The sequence below is a fragment of the Macaca nemestrina genome, chromosome 6 (genome assembly GCF_043159975.1).
Source record: "Macaca nemestrina isolate mMacNem1 chromosome 6, mMacNem.hap1, whole genome shotgun sequence".
Classification (NCBI taxonomy): domain Eukaryota; kingdom Metazoa; phylum Chordata; class Mammalia; order Primates; family Cercopithecidae; genus Macaca; species Macaca nemestrina.
In genome coordinates, this window is record NC_092130.1 from 109,659,273 (window position 1) to 109,679,637 (window position 20,365).

At 37.1% G+C, this 20,365-nt stretch overlaps 1 protein-coding gene and 1 pseudogene across 1 annotated transcript in view; both read left to right on the plus strand.

Moving 5' to 3' along the window:
- LOC105499487 (tripartite motif containing 23) overlaps positions 1–20,349 on the plus strand; it is a 35,067-nt gene extending 14,718 nt beyond the window's left edge. The window contains exons 6-11 of the mRNA XM_024786950.2: positions 673–888; positions 5,099–5,233; positions 13,245–13,374; positions 13,897–14,007; positions 15,475–15,599; positions 18,069–20,349. Of these exons, the coding sequence (XP_024642718.1) occupies positions 673–888; positions 5,099–5,233; positions 13,245–13,374; positions 13,897–14,007; positions 15,475–15,599; positions 18,069–18,248 (897 nt within the window). The 3' untranslated portion in view covers positions 18,249–20,349. The remainder of the gene's footprint in view (positions 1–672; positions 889–5,098; positions 5,234–13,244; positions 13,375–13,896; positions 14,008–15,474; positions 15,600–18,068) is intronic.
- LOC112423197 (U6 spliceosomal RNA) lies at positions 5,384–5,484 on the plus strand (annotated as a pseudogene).
- Positions 20,350–20,365: the final 16 nt, after the last annotated feature.

The window sequence follows — 20,365 nt, forward strand, 5'->3', positions numbered from 1 at the left end:
TAGGGTAGAGAGAGTGGACACAAGTTGATGGATTTAAGATTTTAAAGAAGTAGAATAGATAGGTCTTAGTGATTAATTGTTAATATTGATTGGATAGGTAACTTGGAGGTGATGAGGCATGATCAGATTCTGGATGTATTTTGGAATTTGCTGAGGGACTAATGGGCTATGAAAGAGAGGTGATCATCATGACTCCAATTTTGTTTGCTTTCATCCTGATGGATGGAGTTGCCATTTACCAAGACAGAGACAATTAGGTTTGGGAATAGGGGAGACTGGAGATTAGGCATTCCATTTTGCTTGAGATGTCATTTATAAACAGTTGAATTTCCAATGTCTGTGCATTAGGGGAAAGATCTAGCATGGAGATTTATATTTTGGAATTTAATATAGATGGTATTTAAACAACGTCTTGCTCGGTCACCCAGGCTGGCATGCAGTGATGTGATTACAACTCACTGCAGCCTTGACTTCTGGGGCTCAATCAGTCCTCCCACCTCAGCCTCCTGAGCAGCCGGGACTACAGGCACATGCCACCACGCCTGGCTAATGTTTTCTATTTTTCGTAGAGACAGGGTTTTGCCATGTTGCCTAGGCTGAAATTTTAAATATTTCACAGGTAAAATCTTTATTAACATTACAGTTGCCTAAAATTTATTTTCATTTTCTTAGGTACCAGGGACTGCAGAGAATGCCCGGTCATGTATTCGAGCATATTTTTATGATCTACATGAAACTCTGTGTCGTCAAGAAGAAATGGCTCTAAGTGTTGTTGATGCTCATGTTCGTGAAAAATTGATTTGGCTTAGGCAGCAACAAGAAGATATGACTATTTTGTTGTCAGAGGTTTCAGCAGCCTGCCTCCATTGTGAAAAGACTTTGCAGCAGGTAGGTAGTTTAAATGTGGTTAGGGTCTTAGTTGTAAGTTTAAGTAGATAATTACCAGAGGTATACATTAGTGTATTTTATTATTATTTTGTGTCTGCTGTATGCAGTAACTTTGTGCTGAGGACATAGTCTGCAACCTTGAATTATTTCACTAGTGTGGAATTATCAGTGCCCTCTCGTTCATGTGCCCTCCCCATCTTGAGCCATGGGTTCTTGAAGCCTTCTAACTTCTTGCCATTCTTCAGTTAATGCCAAATCCTTTTACTCTTCTTTGCCAAGCATATATGTACTGTTTTTTTTTTTTCCTGCTTGGAGTGCATATATCTCTCTTTTCTTATAGTGGAAATCTTCCTTCTCCTTCAAGGTCCAGCTTAAATGTTTGCCTTTCTTTGAAGCTTTCTCTTTGTTGGTCTTTTTTTGAGTGCCCCTCTAGCATGTACTGCCTACCTCTGCTGTAATTCGATGGTTCTTCACTGTTAGAACAAACGTATGTTTTGTGCTGGTTGAGATACCATAAGCAATTTGTTACCCAGTTTGCAGATGACTTACTTTTTAAATAAGTGAGGCTCAAAGTTATTCTGACACAAATGTCAGCCTTACCCATTTGTGTTTTGGATCTGTTTTCCTAAGTGTGAGGTATAAGGATAACTATTGCCCTAGGAATTTCAGAAAAGCTGCAGTCTGTGTTATCTTCACTGATATATTGCTGATAATTGTGTTGATTTCAAATCATTGTAGGCTAAGCCTTTTACCATTGTAGAGCTTTTTCTCTTAAGTATCTGATTATACTTACATGAAAGTGGCCAGTCTATAGCCTCATCAGTCTTGGATTATCATTGAGTCCTTACTACACTGAATTGTAACAGTTGATATGTATGCTATTTATTAAGTTGATTTTCAGCTCCAAACCTACTCTTCTATCCTCTGCTTTGTGATACTAGGGCTAGAACTCTATAGACCTCGTAATTGTGTTGCCAGCTGGACCCATGTTAGGTACTGTCAAGAGGGGGCATAGTTACTCATGTTAGGAGACCACCCTTCCTGGAGGTTTGAGTTTCAGCTCCGTGAGCCCCTCCTGCAAGTTTCTAAGTTTTAATAATTCTAACCTCTTCCTTTTATTCCCTCAGCACTGGAAGTGGTAGCTATATTATTTCATACAATTGCTACCTCCATAATACCTCAGAGTTCCTTTTATCCTTTTAGCTACCTCATTAATAACCACACCTAGTTAACAGTTTTTGTTTTAAGTTCTTTCTATTCAAATAGTGGTGTGATTTGTGTCTTCTGATTTGACCTCGAATGACAATATGCCTGTGTGTTTTAGATGCTGACCTTGTTCATCTTTGATGCATCTTGATGCATCTTGTTCATCTTTGTGTCACTGAATTCTTTGCATCTAGATAGAAGAACTTAATAAATACATGTTTAACTCATGGCGGATAATGAAGCTACACAGCAAAATCAGAGTGGAATCGTGTCCTAAATCATACTAACTTGAATACTTAAAAGTATATTCATATTTATTTTATGAAAAAGTGTGTTCATAGTTACTGAAATATTTAAGTGTTTTAGAGTTTCTGAAGTGTTGTGCCAAAATGACTGGTATATTAGTCCATTTTCACACCGCTCTACAGATACTACCCGAGACTGGGTAATTTATAAAGGAAAGGGGCTTAATTTACTCACAGGTTTGCATGGCTGGGGAGGCTTCAGGAAAGTTACATTCATGGTGGAAGGCAAAGGGGAAGCAAGCACCTTCTTCATAAGACAGCAGGAGAGAGAGAGAGAGAGTGAGCAAAGGGGAGATGTCACACTTTAAAACCATCAGATGTCATGAGAACTCACTATCATGAGAACAGCATGGGGGAAACTGTCCCCGTGATCCAATCACGTCCCTCCCCAGACATGGGGATTACAATTCAAGATGAGATTTGGGTGAGGACACGGAGCCAAGCCATATGAACTGGTAATTTTTAATAATACAATATTATCTATGTTAATGCAAAAAAATCAAGGTCTTGGATTCATTTTTCCTATGGACGTATTAGTTTTGTTCTATTTTATGACTACAGAATACTAACCAATGTTCTTTAAAGTTCCCACTACAGAGAAAATTGAACAGAGGAATGGATGGAACATCACAAATTGATCTTCACTTCTGAGAACATAATTTAATCATCCATCCACTCTAAACAAATTATGCATCATCTAAAGTTCTTGGCATGATACTGGATGCTGAATATTCATTTAACAAATATGTATTGAGCACCTGACATATGCCGTGTATTTAAAATATATCAGTGGACAAAATAAGTGAAAAGCCATAATCTTGTAGAATTAGCATTCTAGCAAGAAGACAGGCAATAAACCATAACCATATCTAAGTAAGTTAATTATACTATATGTTAGAAAGTGGTAAGAGCTAATCAAAAAAGAATTCTGCAACTGCATGTTTGTGTTTGTACAGCAGATTGCATTATTAAGTAGAGTAGTCAGAGTAAGCATTATTGAGGGAAGGTGAGATTTGAGCAAAGATTTAAGTAAAAAGTTGAAGGAATTCATTCAGGCCCTAACTGGGAGAAGAACATTCTAGTTGAGGAAATGTTTATAGCAAAAACCCTACGGCAGCATGCCTGGTATGTTTGAGGAACAGGAAAATTGACCTCTTGATTGGAGTAGAATAAGCGAAGGACAGAGTAATAGGAGCTGAAATCAGAGATTAATAGAGAATTATATGTAAGGAAAACCCTGTGAGGCATTATAAGGACTTCAATTGTTTTTTTCTTTGGCCGGGGGCTGGGGGGAGTGGGGAAGTGGGACAGGGTCTTGCTCCAGGCTAGAGTGCAGTGATACAGTCTGGTCTCACTATAGCTTCTGCCTCCTGGGCTCAAGTGATCCTCCTGCTTCGACCTCCTGAGTAGCTGGGACTACAGGAGCAAGCCACCACATCCAGCTAATTTTTTTGTATTTTTCATAGAGACGGAATTTCGCCATGTTGCCCAGACTTGTCTAAAACTCGTGGGCTCCCAAAGTGCTAGCGCTACAGGTGTGAGCCACCATGCCTGGGTGTACTTCAGCTTTTACTGATTGGGATAGGAGGACCATTGTAGAGTTTTGAGTAGAAATGTGACTTAATCTTATGTGTTAAAATGATTGTTCTGGCCTATGTGTCTAAAATAGATTGGAAGAAGGCAAAAATGGAAGGAAGGAATTCAACAGTTAAGCAACTGTTGTAGAATTCCAGGTGAGAGGTAATAGTAGCTTGGATAATGGGGATTAGAAGTGCCCAGATTCTGGATATTCAAAAGGATTTATTAACAGATTGTATGTAGGACATGTGGGAAAGAGAAAGCAATAATGGCTTCAGCGTTTGTCCTGAACAGCTGAAACAGTGGAATTGCTGTCAACTAACCTGAGTATCTAACAGTGAGCAAAAACAGATAACACTGTCATTCTCATGGAGCTTGCATATTATTGGGAGATCTCTTTCATATAAAGACTATATTGGTATATGTATAGATAGTCTGTAATAATATTCAAGAAACTGGAAAGTTCTTGACTTTGAGGAGTGGATCTGGGGATCTAGAGGGAGGTTGACCTGTATTCTTTATTTTTTTAATGAATACATGTATATCTGAAATTATTTTTTAAACTTTTTATAGAAGTAGAACATAGATATAGAAATGTATGCATAAGTATTCAGTTGGCTGAATTTTCAGACTGATCATTAATGTCTAACTAGCACCTAGATCAAGTAACAGAACATTGTCAGTTCCCCAGTAGTCCCCTCATACTCACTTCTGTCCACTACCTGCCTTTCCCACCATGATAAATCACTATCTTGACTTCTAATGTATATCTTAATTTTAGTTGTTTTGGTAATTAAATGAAATCATACAGTATGAATTCTCCATGCCATGTCTTCTTACACTCCACATTGTGTTTGTGAAATTTCTATCATCGTGTGTAGCTGTGATTTATTCTCACTGTGATGTAGTGTTCCATTTATCAATATTCTACAATTTATCCATTCTTTTGTTGCTAGGTCCTCAAATTATATATTAATGCCCAATTATTATTCTTGTCAAATTTACATTTAACTTTGACTACTATAATGTTAAAACTGCTTTTATTGTGAGTTGGTAATATAAGTATCTTTTCCTTATTTCTTATAAAAAGTTTATAAGAAATATTGTTTTGCCTCTTATAGGATGATTGTAGAGTTGTCTTGGCAAAACAGGAAATTACAAGGTTACTGGAAACATTGCAGAAACAGCAGCAGCAGTTTACAGAAGTTGCAGATCACATTCAGTTGGATGCCAGCATCCCTGTCACTTTTACAAAGGTAATGTACTGTACTTTATTTTTAGGTATTTTTTTCTGACAAATCATAATTGATTTACATTTCATGATAATCACCTTAGAGAGACAACCATGAAATTCATGAATTAGGGGCTTTTAAAGAAAACTTTTATCAGTGGAAAATAGAAATGGTGTGCTCACTTCAGCAGCACATATACTAAAATTGGAATAAGAAGATTAGCATGGCCCCTGTGCAAGAATGGCACGCAAATTTGTGAAGTGCACCATATTTTTAAATTTAAAAAAGTAAAAATAAGAAAATATAAATAGTATATATATGGTATATATAATGAATCTTTCTATATCCATCACCCACTTGAGCAATTATAAACTTATTTCATCTCGCCTTTTACCTACTCCTTTTTCTACTTGCAATCTCCCAGTGTATTTTGAAGCAAATCCTAATAACATATAATTTCATCCCAACATCTTATTTCATCTATGAAATATTTTAGGGTGTATCTTCAAAAGATAAGGACTCTTTTTAAAAACATAATTGGGGCCAGGTGCAGTGGCTCACACCTGTAATCCGAGCACTTTGGGAGGCCGAGGCAGGTGGATCACCTGAGGTCAGGAGTTTGAGACCAGCCCGACCAACATGGAGAAACCCTGTCTCTACTAAAAATACAAAATTTTTTGCTTAGTGGTGCATGCCTGTAATCTCAGCTACTTGGGAGGCTGAGGCAGGAGAATCATTTGAAACCAGGGGGCAGAGGTTACAGTGAGGTGAGATCACGCCACTGCACTCCAGCCTGGGTAACAAGAGCAATACTCCGCCTCAAAAACAAAAGAAAACAAACATAATTGGGCATGGTGGCATACCTTATAGTCCCAGTTACTCAGGAGGCTGAGGCAAGAGGATGGTTTGAGCCCAAGACTTCAAGACCAGCCTGGGCAATATAGTGAAATTCCCATCTCTTAAAAAAAAAAGCCAAAATATCATTATTACACAAAAAAAGTTTAATAATGAATCTCTAATATTTTCACTAATATTATCAACTATGGTTAGTATTCCAATTTCCCAGATTGTTTTCAAAACAATTTTTTTAATGGTTGCTTTATTTTAGATACAATCCAAGCAAGTTTCATACTTGGGATTTGGTTGATATATTTAAGCTTCTTTTAAAGTGGGTTCTCCCTGATTGAAAAACGTTCATGTGTACCATTTTGCTTTCTATTTTTAGGGGCTGTTTTTTAAAAAAATTAATTATGTTTTCACAATTATGTGAAATGTTTATGTGATCCAGAGTCAAATGTCCAAAGCAAGGTTTATTCAGAGAAATCTAGCTTTTATGCCTGTTCCTTCTACCCTTTTTACTTCGTTCCCCATAGAAAATCATTTAGAATTTTTTCTTACTTTTAGTCATCATTTTAAAAAGTATAGAGAAATGTGTTTATATCTTTGTATGTACACTACTTGGATTTAAAAGGTGGAATACCTTACACACTTTTTTTGTCCCTGCTCTTTTCACTTAACTGTACATCCTAAACGTTACTCTGTAGCAGTATAAAGTGACATTTTTTGTTCCTTTCTCCAGCTGCAAGGTAATTCATTGTGAGGATATACCACATTTATTTATTGTGGTAAAAAACACATAATAAAAAATTTGCTATCTATCTCAACCATTTAGAAGTGTACAGTTCAGTACTGTTAAGTATACATTGTTAAACATATCCAGAAACTTCATTTTGTAAAACTGAAACTATACCCTTTAAACAATTCCCCTCTGCCCCCTCTCATTGGTCCCTGGTAACCACTATTGTATTTTCCCTTATGAATTTGACTAGATACCTCATATAAGTGTAATCATACAGTATTTGCCTTTTTGTGGCTGGCTTATTCCACTTGGCCTATCATCAAAATTCATCCATATTGTAACATGTGAAAGGATTTTCTTCCATTTTAAGGCCGAGTAGTATTCCATTGCATGTGTGATATGGTTTGGCTGTGTCCCCACCCAAATCTCAACTTGAATTGTATCTCCTAGGATTCCCACATGTTGTGGGAAGGATCGAGGGGGAGGTAATTGAATAATGGAGGCCGGTCTTTCCCGTGCTATTCTTGTGATATTGAATAAATCTCATGAGATCTGATGTGCTTATTAGGGGGTTTCCGCTTTTGCTTCTTCCTCATTTTTCTCTTGTCACCACCATGTAAGAAGTGCCTTTTGCCCCCCTCATGATTCTGAGGCCTCCCCAGCCATGTGGAACTATAAGTCCAATTAAACCTCTTTTTGTTCCCAGTTTCGGGTATGTCTTTATCGGCAGCATGAAAATGGACTAATATAGTAAATTGGTACCAGCAGAGTGGCGCATTGCTGAAAGGATACTCAAAAATGTGCAAATAACTTTGGGTAACAGGTAGAGGTTGGAACAGTTTGGAGGGCTAAGAAGAAGACAGGAAAATGTGGGAAAGTTTGGAACTTCCTAGAGACTCGTTGAATGACTTTGACAAAAGTACTAATAATGATGTGGACAATGAAATCCAGGCTGAGGTATTCTAAGAGGGAGACGAGGAATTTGTTGGGAACTGGAACAAAGGTGACTCTTGTTATGTTTTAGCAAAGAGACTGGTGGCATTTGCCTAGAGATTTGTGGAACTTTGAACTTGAGAGAGATGATTTAGGGTATCTGGTGGAAGAAGTTTCTAGGCAGCAAAAGCATTCAAGAGGTGACTTGGGTTCTGTTAAAGGTCTTCAGTTTTATAAGGGAAGTAGAGCGTAAGAGTTTGGAAAATTTGCAGCCTGATTGTGTGATAGAAAAGAAAAACCCATTTTCTGGGGAAAAATTCAAGCTGGCTGCAGAAGTTTGTGTAAGTAGCAAGGAACCTAATGTTAATACCTAAGACCAAAGGGAAAATGTCTCCAGGCCATGTCAGAGATCTTCATGGCAGCACCTCCCATCACAGGCCTGGAGGCCCAGGAGGAAAAAGTAGTTTCGTGGGCTGGACCCGGGGTTCCCATGCTGTGTGCAGCCTAGGGACTTGGTGCCCTGTGTCCCAGCCACTCTAGCTGTGGCTGAAAGGGGCCAACATAGAGCTCAGGCTGTGGCTTCAAAGGGTGGAATCCCCCAGCCTTGGCAGCTTCTGTGTGGTGTTGAGCCTGTGGGTGCACAGAAGTCAAGAATTGAGGTTTGGGAACCTCTGCTTAGATTTCAGAAGATGCGTTGAAACACCTAGATGCCTAGGCAGAAGTTTGCTGTAGGGGCAGGGTTTGGAGGGGCCAGGGGCAGAATGATATGCTTCAGCTGTGCCCCCACCCAAATCTCAACTTGAATTGTATCTCCCAGAATCCCCACGTTTTGTAGGAGGGACCCAGGCTGAGGTAATTGAATCATGGGAGCTGGTCTTTCCTCTGCTATTCTCGTGATAGTGATTAAGTCTCACGAGATCTCATGGGTTTATCAGGGGTTTCCGCTTTTGCTTCTTCCTCATTTTTCTCTTGCCCTTGCCATGTAAGAAGTGCTTTTTGCCTCCTGTCATGATTCTGAGGCCTCCCCAGCCATGTGGAACTATAAGTCTAATTAAACCTCTTTTTCTTCCCAGTCTCGGGTATGTCTTTATCAGCAGCATGAAAATGGACTAATACAATGTGTGTACCACATTTTGTTTGTTCATTCATCTGTTGATGGAACTTGAGTTGCTTCTACCTCTTGGTTTACTGGGAATAGTGCTGCTGTGCACGTGAGTGTAAAAATATCTCCTCAAGACCCTGCTTTCATGGTCTTTTGGATATATATCCAGAAGTGAAGTTGGTAGATCATATAGTAGTTCTGTTTTTAATTTTTTGAGGAAACACCATACTGTTTTCCATAATGGTTGCACCATATTACAATTCCACCAGTGGTGCACAGGATGCAATTTCTCCACATTTTCACCAACATTTGTTATTTTCTGTTTTTGGATAGTAGCCATCCTGATTGGTTTGAAATGATACTTTATTTGTTTTGATATGCATATCTCTGATGACTAATGCTGTTGACCATCTTTTCATATAATTGTTGGCCATCTGTATATTGCCTTGAATATGTCTATTTTAATCCTTCACTCACTTTTTGATTGGGTTGACTGTTTTTGTTGTTTAATTGTAGGAGTTCTTTATATATTCAGGATTTTTTTTTTTTTTTTGAGACGGAGTCTCGCTCTGTCGCCCAGGCTGGAGTGCAGTGGCGCGATCTCGGCTCACTGCAAGCTCCGCCTCCTGGGTTCACGCCATTCTCCTGCCTCAGCCTCCCGAGTAGCTGGGACTACAGGCGCCCACAACCGCGCCCGGCTAATTTTTTGTATTTTTAGTAGAGACGGGGTTTCACCGTGGTCTCGATCTCCTGACCTTGTGATCCGCCCGCCTCGGCCTCCCAAAGTGCTGGGATTACAGGCGTGAGCCACCGCGCCCGGCCTATATATTCAGGATATTAATTCCCTATCAGATCTGTGACTTTCAAATACTTTCTCCCATTTCATAGGTTGATTTTTCACTCTGTTAACTGCGTCATTTTATGCACAAAAATTTTAAATTCGATGTTGTCTCATTTGTTTTTGCTTTTTTTTTTTTAAACTGTGCTTTTGGTATATCCATGAAGTCATTCTCAAATGCAATGTCATGAGGCTTTTCCTCTGTTTTTTCTTCTAGGAGTTTTATGGTTTGGGGTCTTAAGTTTATGGCTTTAATCCATTTTGAGTTAATATTTGTAGGTGGCATAAGATACACAACATCCTTTTGCATGTAGCTATCCAGTTTCCCTGCATCATTTATTGAAGAGACTGTCTTTTCATTGAGTGGTCCTGGTACCCTTGTTGAAGATCATGTGACGCTATTCCTGAGGGTTTATTTCTGGGCTCTCTCTTCTATTCTGTTGGTTTGTATGTCTCATCTTTATGCCAGTACCACATAGTTTTCATTATTGTAGCTGATATGGCTTAGATCTATGTTCCTGTCCAAATCTTATGTCCAGTTGTAATCCCCAATGTTGAAGTGGGGCCTGGTTGGAGGTGATTGGATCATGGGGGCAGTTTCTCACGAATGGTTTAGTATCATCCCCCTTGGTACTGTTTTTGCCATAATAGGTGAGTTCTCATGAGATCTGATCTTTTAAAACTGTGTGGCACCTCCCCCACCCTCTCTCTTGCTCCTGCTCCTGCCATGTGAAATGCGTCACTCACTCTTTGCTTTCCACGATGATTGTGAGTTTCCTGAGGCTTCCCCTGAAGCCAGACTGATGCCAGCATCATGCTTCCTGTACAACCTATGGAACTGTGAGCCAATTAAACTTTTCTTTATAAATTACCCAGTCTTAGGTATTTCTTCAGAGCAGTGCAAAAACAGAACAAGCTTTGTGATATATTTCGAAGTAAGGAAGTATGAGTCCTCCAACTGTTTTCTTTTTCAAAATTGTTTTGGCTATTCAGGGTCACTTGAGCTTCCATATAAATTTTAGCTTAATTTTTTCTATCTCTGCAAAAAACATGATTGGGATTTTGATAGGGATTGCATTGAATCTATATAAATTACCTGGGGTAGTATTCACTTCTTAATATTATGTCTTTCAATCCATGGACATGGAATGTCTATTTATGTCTTTATTTTAGTAATGTTTTGTAGTTTTTAGTGTACAAGTCTTTCACCCTCTTGGTTAGGTGTATGCCTACATATTACATTGGTGCAAAAGTAATTGTGGTTTTTGCCATTAAAAGTACTGGCAAAAGCCACAGTTACTTTTGCACCAACATAATATCCAAGTCTTTCACCATCTTGGTTGAGTTTATTCCTAAGTATCTTAAACTTTTTTTTCTCTACATGTTCAGAGAAACTTCTTTAGTCATGAACTATAAAAAGTATCCCCGAAAGTATAATTTTGATGCGATTGTAAGTAGAATTGTTTTATTAATTTCCTTTTGGGATTTTTATCATTAATGTATAGAAATGCAACTGATTTTCATGTTGATTTTATATCCTGAAACTTTGTTGACTTTATTTATTCTTTCTAATAGGTCTTTTTGTGTGGACTGTTCAGGGTTTTCTACATAAAAGATCATATCATCTGTGAAGAGATATAATTTTACATCTTCCTTTACAATTTGGATGACTTTTGTTAATTTTCTTGCCTAATTGCTCTGTGGGCATCTTCTTGTTCTTTATCTTAGAGAAAAAGCTTTCAGTTTTTTGAGTATGATGTTAACTGTGGGCATTTCATATATAATGTATGTTACACGGAGGCAGTTTCCTTCTATTCCTAGTTTGTCAAATGTTTTTATTGTGAAAGGGTATTGAATTTTGTCAAATGCTTTTTCTGCAACTATTGAGATGATTACGGGTTTTTTTTACCTCTCATTCTGTATATTACGCTGATTGATGAGGAATAATTCTTGCCTTCCAGGTATAAAGCCCATTTAGTCATGGTGTACAATCCCTTTAATGTGTGTTTTTTTTGTTTTTTGGGTTTTTTTTGAGGCGGAGTTTTGCTCTTGTTGCCCAGGCTAGAGTGCAGTGGCACGATCTTGGCTCATTGCAACCTCTGCCTTCCGGGTTCAAGTGATTCTCCTGCCTCAGCCTCCTGAGTACCTGGGATTACAGGCACGCGCCACCATGCCTGGGTAATTTTGTATTTTTAGTAGAGACAGGGTTTCTCCATGTTGGTCAGGCTGGTCTCGAACTCTCGACCTCAGGTGATCCACCCCCCCCTTGGCCTCCCAAAGTGCTGGGATTACAGGCGTGAGCCCCCGCACCTGGCCTAATATGTTGTTGAATTCAGTTTGCTAGTATTTTGTAGTTTCCCCCTGGTTGCACCTCATCCTCATTATGTCAGATATGGGGAAGGGCAGGGATGAGTGCACAGAATGCCCCAAATTTTATTACCCCCTTCACTGGAATGCCTTCTTGGTTTTATGGCTTGGGTGCTGTAGCTTCTTAACTATTCTCTAGAGTTCTCACGGAAGTTCCATATATTGTTTTATTTCTGAGGTGTATAACTGGACTTAAGTATAGATTTGGAGCCATCATATAGATGGTAATTAAAGCTCGTGAAGAGAGTGAAAATATGTAGAATGAGAAGGGGCCTCATACAGACCTTCAAGAATACCAACATTTAAGAGCTAGATAAAAGAAAAATTAGAAGGAGCATCCAAAAATGGGATAAAACCAAACCAGGAAAAGTTTGTATCATAAATGCCAAGCAAAGAGTGCTCAAAGGAGTAGGCAAAAATAACACATATATTTTGGGAACTGTTGTAAGAACTTTTGTATGTATTTAAAAAAATTAATCCTTTTAATAATCCTATGTAAATTTTGTACTATTTTAGTCCTTTTAAGAGATGAAAGAAGTGAAGCAGAGAAATCATGTAGCTAGTAATATATAAAAATGTTCAATAGAGCATTATTTGTAATATAAAACCAGAAATTACCTAAAATCTATCAGTTGGGGGTTTAAATTATGGTTTATGAAATGTAAAGAAGCCATTAAAAGAAAAAGTTTGGTCCATATGTATTGAAAGGATTCCATAATATACTGTTGAGTGAAACACATTAGTTTCAATGTGTGGGTGATGCTTTTTTAAAAAAAAATTGTTTGGTTTGTGTATGTTGGCCAGTATGTGCATGGGAAAGTGTCTGTAGGGATATACATCAGATTCATAGTAGAGATTTCTGGGAATTGAGCAGCACTTTTCATTTTAATTAATTTGGCCCTATTGTGAGTTTTTTAGTATAGCATAAAAACATGTTTAAATAAGATTTAAAGAGGATTCATTTGAGTTAGAAAATCTGAGAAAATTAAGTGGGTGTGTTATATTCTGTTATACAAAGACAAAGTGGTCAGTTTTACTAAGGAAAGATTTAGCCATGGGGAAGGAGTTCATCTTCTTGAGATCATGGGATTTTGAGGAATACAATTCAGATTGCAATGGTTGAGGAATGAATAGGAGATGTAGAAATAATAAAGGTGCTAAATGCTATTACTTCCTAACTGCATGTCAAACATATTTAAAAATATTTAAATCATAGGATAATCGAGTTCACATTGGGCCAAAAATGGAAATTCGGGTCGTTACATTAGGATTGGATGGTGCTGGAAAAACTACTATCTTGTTTAAGTTAAAACAGGATGAATTCATGCAGCCCATTCCAACAATTGGTAAGTATGAATATTGGTTTTTACCTTAAAGAACAGTTAATAGACAAACCCTAGCTTACAGCCGAGTTCTTGGGGTCTTATTTGATACTGATCTGTCATGGTGGTGGGCTCTTTTCTGGCTTTAAGATATCAGCATCTCAGAGAAAAAAATGTAAGATTGTATGGCTATGGGATTGAAATGTGGATGGGGATAAAAAGAATCAGAGTATTGGTGGGACAGTTGGAAGGAATAGAGGATTGGTGATCCTGGCTGAGGGTGTGGGGTGGGGGGTGGTAGTGGAACAGAGCTTGAAGGTACATGGATCCCAAGGTCCTAAGGACCTTGGTGGAGGTTTAGAGGGCTAGGAGCTGTTACAGGTGTACATTCTCCATGTAGGAGTAGGAATGGGGTTGATTAGGCTTCAGTAGATATTGCTGCATATAGATAATTGATAAGTCACAGTTATAAACTGGGGGGTTGTCTGTGTTTGATGTGTCATTCATTGTAAATATAAATATAAAAGTAACTTTTTTTAAAAACAGGTTTTAATGTGGAAACTGTAGAATATAAAAATCTGAAATTCACTATTTGGGATGTAGGTGGAAAACACAAATTAAGACCGTTGTGGAAACATTATTACCTCAATACTCAAGGTGAGAGTTAAAAATGACATTTAATTTTTCACATTTTTAGGATGACAGTTTTCAGTGTACTGATTTAACTAGCAAAGCTGATACGTATAAGTCCTTGACTGTATACTTAAGTACCGGTGGCCAGTTTCTTATCTTGTAAAAAATGAAAATAGAAAGATTACGATATGTACTTTTAGTTTATTCCTGATAAACCATTATTACAGAATAAAAGCCATACGTACCTTAGATACATAGTCAGTTAAGAGTACTCTTGCTTCTCTTAACAGAGAATGTATATTATCAGTATTATATGGGTGTGATTGCTGGTAGTGTCGTGGTATAGAGTTGAATTTATATTGTATGATTCTGCTGAATTCAGTTAAACTCAACATTTATCCCATTATAATCTCACTATAGCCCCACTCCCACATTTCTTTCACAAATAGTTGTTACCTGCAGAAGAATTTACAGTGGCTTGCTTTTGACCAAACTGTATTATATCATATGTATACTCTACATAGGTTTTAGTCACATTTGGGTCTTATTCTACACTTTTGCCTCATAGACCACAACATAGAGCTTACGCTCATGCCACTTATTCTGTATGTTATCCTGCTTTCCACTAAGATGAGAGACTGAACAATTATTTTTACTTTGGGATTTTTGGTATTTAGTATGACCCATAATTAATAGAAAACATGTATTTTGTTTTTGAGACAGAATCTTGCTTTGTTGCCCAGGCAGGAGTACAGTGGCATGACTGCAGTTCACTGCCACCTCTGTCTCCTGGGCTCAAGCAGTCTTCCCACCTTAGCCTCCCAAGTAGCTAGGACTACAGGGGTATGCCACCACATTCAGCTAATTTTTAAATTGTTTTTTTTGTAGAGACAAGGTCTCACTATATTGCCCAGGGGTCTCAAACTCCTGGGCTCAAGTGATCCTCTCACCTCAGCCTCCCAAAGTGCTGGGATTATAGTTGTGAGCCATTGTGCCCTACAAAAATGAAATTCTGAATATGAGGAATGGTTGAAAGTCTGGGGATAGTTAACTTAGACATAATACTTTAGAGAGATAAAAATGGTGATGGTTTTTGTCTTTTAGTCTTTTATTCAAAGACTAAATGTTACAAAAGTAGTATTCGAAGAACAAGTAGCATCAGTAGGTAGAGGATCATGAGGCCTATTTTGCAATTTGTTATGTAAAAAATGTTATTTGATATACAGACCAATTTGCATTTGATAGAGCAAGTGTTGTAAATCCTTTCATAGATGGGGAAACTAAACCTGAGAAGTTATGTAAACTACTTGAAATCATATCGTTAATTTTTTGTAGGTGCCCCTGCCATACTAGGCAGACTGTGTGAAAATAATGATGGTAGACAAACTCTAACCATAATAATGATGTCATTAAATATTTGGTTCATTTACTGAACTTTAGCAAGTGACTAATTAGTATTTTGGGTTTTTTATTTGTTTGTTTTTTGGGTAGCTGTTGTGTTTGTTGTAGATAGCAGTCATAGAGACAGAATTAGTGAAGCACACAGTGAACTTGCAAAGTTGTTAACAGAAAAAGAACTCCGAGATGCTCTGCTCCTGATTTTTGCTAACAAACAGGTAATGCATTTTTATATTGGAATATTTATTTTAGTAGTTTTGTGCATGTCATAAAGTAACTGGAAATATTTCAGAAGACAGTCAGTTCCATAGATATTTATAAAGTTTATTCTGTGTATTTTGAGTACAATCTATGTGAAAATGCTGTGCTGGGTACCTGGGAGTATACAAAATAGAAATAAGGTAGTTAATGCTCACCAGAAACTCTTGTGTATGCATATGAACCCATAAATGAGATACGAATACAAAGAAAACTGATAAGTAACTTCAGTAACACAGTGTTATGGGAATTAGGAGAGTAGTTCTAAATGTGGCATGTTGTAAGATTGTAAAATGTAGGATTTGAGTTGAAATTATGGATGAGGCTGAGTCAGTATGTGAAAGGAAGAACATCATAGAGAAGATAATAGCATGAATGTTTTTAGTTTAGGGAACATCAAGCAGATCATCATGTCAGGTCCAGGTAGAGGATGAAGAGAATTTAGAATAACAGACAAGGCCATGCTGTAAAGGTCTGACAGGGCTAGACTGAGAAATTTAGGTTTTATTCTGTGAGCAAAGAGGAGTCATCAAAATGTTGGATTAGTGGGTAATAAGATCATATCACTGTTTTAATACTGTAATTCTGGGGGTAGAATGAATCAGGGCAAAGGACTGGAGACAGGGAGATGCAGTAAGTTGCTTAAATAATTCAAGTGAGCATTAACAAGAGTCTGAATTTGATGAATAGAAAGGCGGAGGCAGATGGAAAAGACTTTGAGGTAGAACTGGTGACCGAATGGGGAGGATGAAGGACTGGGAGTAGCTGAAGATTCCTAGGCCTTGAGCCTTTCTAGGAGGATGAGATGCTTTTAAGTAGAGGTAGGAGAGTAGAAGTGGAGCAGAGGAGATGTCATGGGAGGGGAAGAGTAGGATGAAGAATAAAGAATTTTCCCCTTAATAAAAAAAAGCAAACTATTAAGAACTGGTATATTTAAGACATGCAAATAAGTCAGTGAAATACCATTTTGTGCTCATCAGATAAAGATGAAAGTGTGTTGTAATTCTCAGGCTTATATACACTATTACTATTATTATTATTATTATTGAGACTGAGTCTTGCTCTGTCACCAGGCTGGAGTGCGGTGGCACAACCTCTGCTCACTGCAGCCTCCCCTTCCTTGGTTCAAGCGATTCTCCTGCCTCAGCCTCCCAAGTAGTTGGGATTACAGGTGCTTGCTACCACGCCCGGCTACTTTTTGTATTTTTAGTAGATTCGGGGTTTCATCGTGGTGGTCAGGCTGGTCTCAAACTCCTGACCTCAAGTGATCTGCCCGCCTCATCCTCCCACTGTTGGTAGGTTATTAAACTGAGACATTTTCTTGGAGGACAATTTGGCAATACTCATCAAAGTCCTTTACTTTGCAATTCTACCTTTATGTATCTGGTAGACAAATATCCGGAGGTTATCCTACAGATAACTTTGCAAATATACATAAATGTATGTCAACTTATTTTTGTGTATGTATGCTTATGTATGTACGTGTGTGTATATATATGGATTTATAATAGCACATAAGCACAAAACTTCAATCTGAACATTCAGTATAGGACTGATTAAATTATGTTGCAGCCACACAATGGAAGGGAATTCTGAGCAGACCATCTGTGCTGATAATGGAAAGATACTCATCTTCAACATGTTTACGTAAAAAACAACCCTGCAAGTTATAGAAAGTCTAAACTATGTTCCTGTTTGTGTCTATTTGCATGAGTGTGCATGGAAATTTTCTGGAAAAATATGTTGTTACTGGTGGTTGCTCCTGGGAAGTCGGGGCAGTGGGTGTTCAGAGTGGGAATGTAGTGAACTCTTCAATATATAACCCTATATATAAACCATTTATTAAGGTTTCCATGTGTTAATTTATTTTTTTTAAGTTGATGCCTTACATTTAGGCAGGCCGGGCGTGGTGGCTCATGCCTGTAATCCTTGCATTTTGGGAGGCTGAGGTTGGTGGATCACTTGAGGTCAGGAGTTCGAGACCAGCCTGGCTAACATGGTGAAACCCTGTCTCTACTAAAAATACAAAAAAATTAGCCAGGCTTGGTGGCACGTGCCTGTAATCCCAGCTACTTGGGATGCCAAAGCAGGAGAATCGCTTGAACCAGGAGGCAGAGGTTGCAGTGAGCCAAGATCATGTCACTGCACTCCAGCCTGGGTGACAGAGACTCCGTCTCATAAGGTAAAAAAATTACTTAGGCAGTATGTTTCCATTTAGGTTGCAAGGCCTTTATTGATTTCATTGTTAAGCTAGCCTTACAAAAATATATACATACACACACATATAAATTAGTTAAACCAAACTATTTTTTTCTATTCTTATTAATCTCAGAATAATTACTGAAAGATGAGTCTAGGTTTTTTGTTTAGGCTTCTGTTAGAACAAATAATTTGGATGGACTGATAAAAAATATGTGTATATCTTTCAGGATGTTGCTGGAGCACTGTCAGTAGAAGAAATCACTGAACTACTCAGTCTCCATAAATTATGCTGTGGCCGTAGCTGGTATATTCAGGGCTGTGATGCTCGAAGTGGTATGGGACTGTATGAAGGGTTGGACTGGCTCTCACGGCAACTTGTGGCTGCTGGAGTACTGGATGTTGCTTGATTTTAAATGCAGCAGTTGTTTGAAGTTTTATGGTTAAGAGTAACTTTGCAACTAATATGTTTTAGGAAATTATACATCTCAAAAGATGGTAATTTAGGATATATATATAAATATAAAGGAATCTTGGATTGGATTGGGAATTCAGCACACTGCTTTAAAAAAATTTTGTGGCAAAATTAAATTTCTAATTGAGCAGATTAGATTGAATTAAATAGAAATTTATTGAATATACATTCTTTTAAAAAGTATATTTGTTATTTAAGTTTTTCAGATAATGTGACCAATGTACTGGGAAAGAGGTAGTCACAGAGAAAGGGTAAGTGAAGGTTTATTCTTTCAGTGAAAAAAAAATAGCCAATTGAGTGCCTAATGAGACCTCTGTGTGAAGCAAGTGAAGTATAGCTTCTTCTTTTAACCTGCCTTTTCACTGAATGTTGGCAGTATTTAGTAGTAGAAATGACAGTTGCTTAATGAAATAGAATCCAAACTACATCTTTGGATAATAGGATTACTTTATGTTTAAGTTCAGAGTTAACAGAACACCTTTAATGCTAAGAACTATAAGGTATAGAAAATTAATATTTTATATAGTGTTTTATTAACTTTCTCCTACAGCATTTTGTATAAAACACAGTGAGACAGAGTGAAGTGTTACCTAATTAGGCTTGTCAGATTAGTAATAAACTGAACAGTAATAAAACTGTGAAAGTAATTGGATCTTCATTTATGAAAGACCCATTTTCAGGACCGAACCTAGGTCAGAGTTCTAAATTGGTCCTTCTATTTTCAACATATTTAAAGTAATATTTCTTTCTAATATAATACTGCATCCTTTGTGGGAATGACTATAGGTAAAATGTAGTAAGTTACACAGAACCAGGGTTGGCTTTATGTAAAAGCTAGTGACCTAAATTGAAAACGAACTTTAAGAGAAGTTGTTAGTACAGTGGGGAATGCTTATTACTTACTTCAAACTGTTTCCCAAAATAAGTGCATTTATTTTGACAATAAAACTTAAGGCTCTTCATGAAAAGGCCTTGAAAAGTTACTCTAGAGGAAGAATGTCTAAAGGAAAAAAAAAATTCAAAAAGTTTACATTAATTATTCAGTGTTGTGAGTAAATAAAAATGTGTGCTCTTTACTGTTTTTCATTTTTAAAGGATACTCTCTTATTATGGAAGCACGATTTATTTAAATAGGTACATTGAGATTTTGTGTGTGTTTTTTTTTAAATGTTCTGATACATTAGGATGAAATCTTAAATCTCATTAGTTGAATTGTTATAAGGACAGTGATGTCTGGTAACAAGATGTGACTTTTTGGTAGCACTGTTTTGGTTCAGTCTTTTCAAATCTATTTTTGTTTGTTTAAAAACAATACAACTTTTAAAAAACAAAGCATTAAAAAAAAAGCCTATCAGTGTTATGGGCAATATGTAAATAAGTAAATATAATATTTCATCCTTTATTTTTCAGGTAAAAGGTCATGCTGTTACAAGTGTAGTTTGTGTGCATAAATAATACTTCTGAATTAAATTATTTAATATTTGACTGATTTCAATAACTGTGAAAAATAAAAAAGGTGTTGTATTGCTTGTGAGAACTTGAACTGTACTAGTTAATTGAAGAAAAAAAAAGTGTAACACTAAGGTGAACTTGCTTCCCTTTTCACCAATTTTGCTAAACTTTGTAATGCATTGTTAGCATATAACTGAACACAATTTAAAAATTGTGCCTATACCTGATTATAATGTATGTATAACGGTAGGTGTTTGTGTGTGATTCCTTTTTAAAGAAATATTTTCCTCAAGCTCCTATTACTATTTGTGGTTGTGGTTGTATTATTTCACTAATCATTAGTTAAGACTGTGCTAGTCTCCCCTGGGAAACTAAGACAGCTGTTTTAAATACAGTATATTAGAAATTTTCCTAATAGCTCTGAATTTCTGTATTAGGTCTAAATATTACTGTATGGTTATATAAAGCAGGTATGTCAAGTGTATAGCCCTAGTCTATAATTCAGGAATGCTTTATAACCATCAGAAGCCATTATTTGCACTACATATATGATAAGTATAGACAGCAATAAAATGTTAAGATCATTTTTAAGAAGTCCTA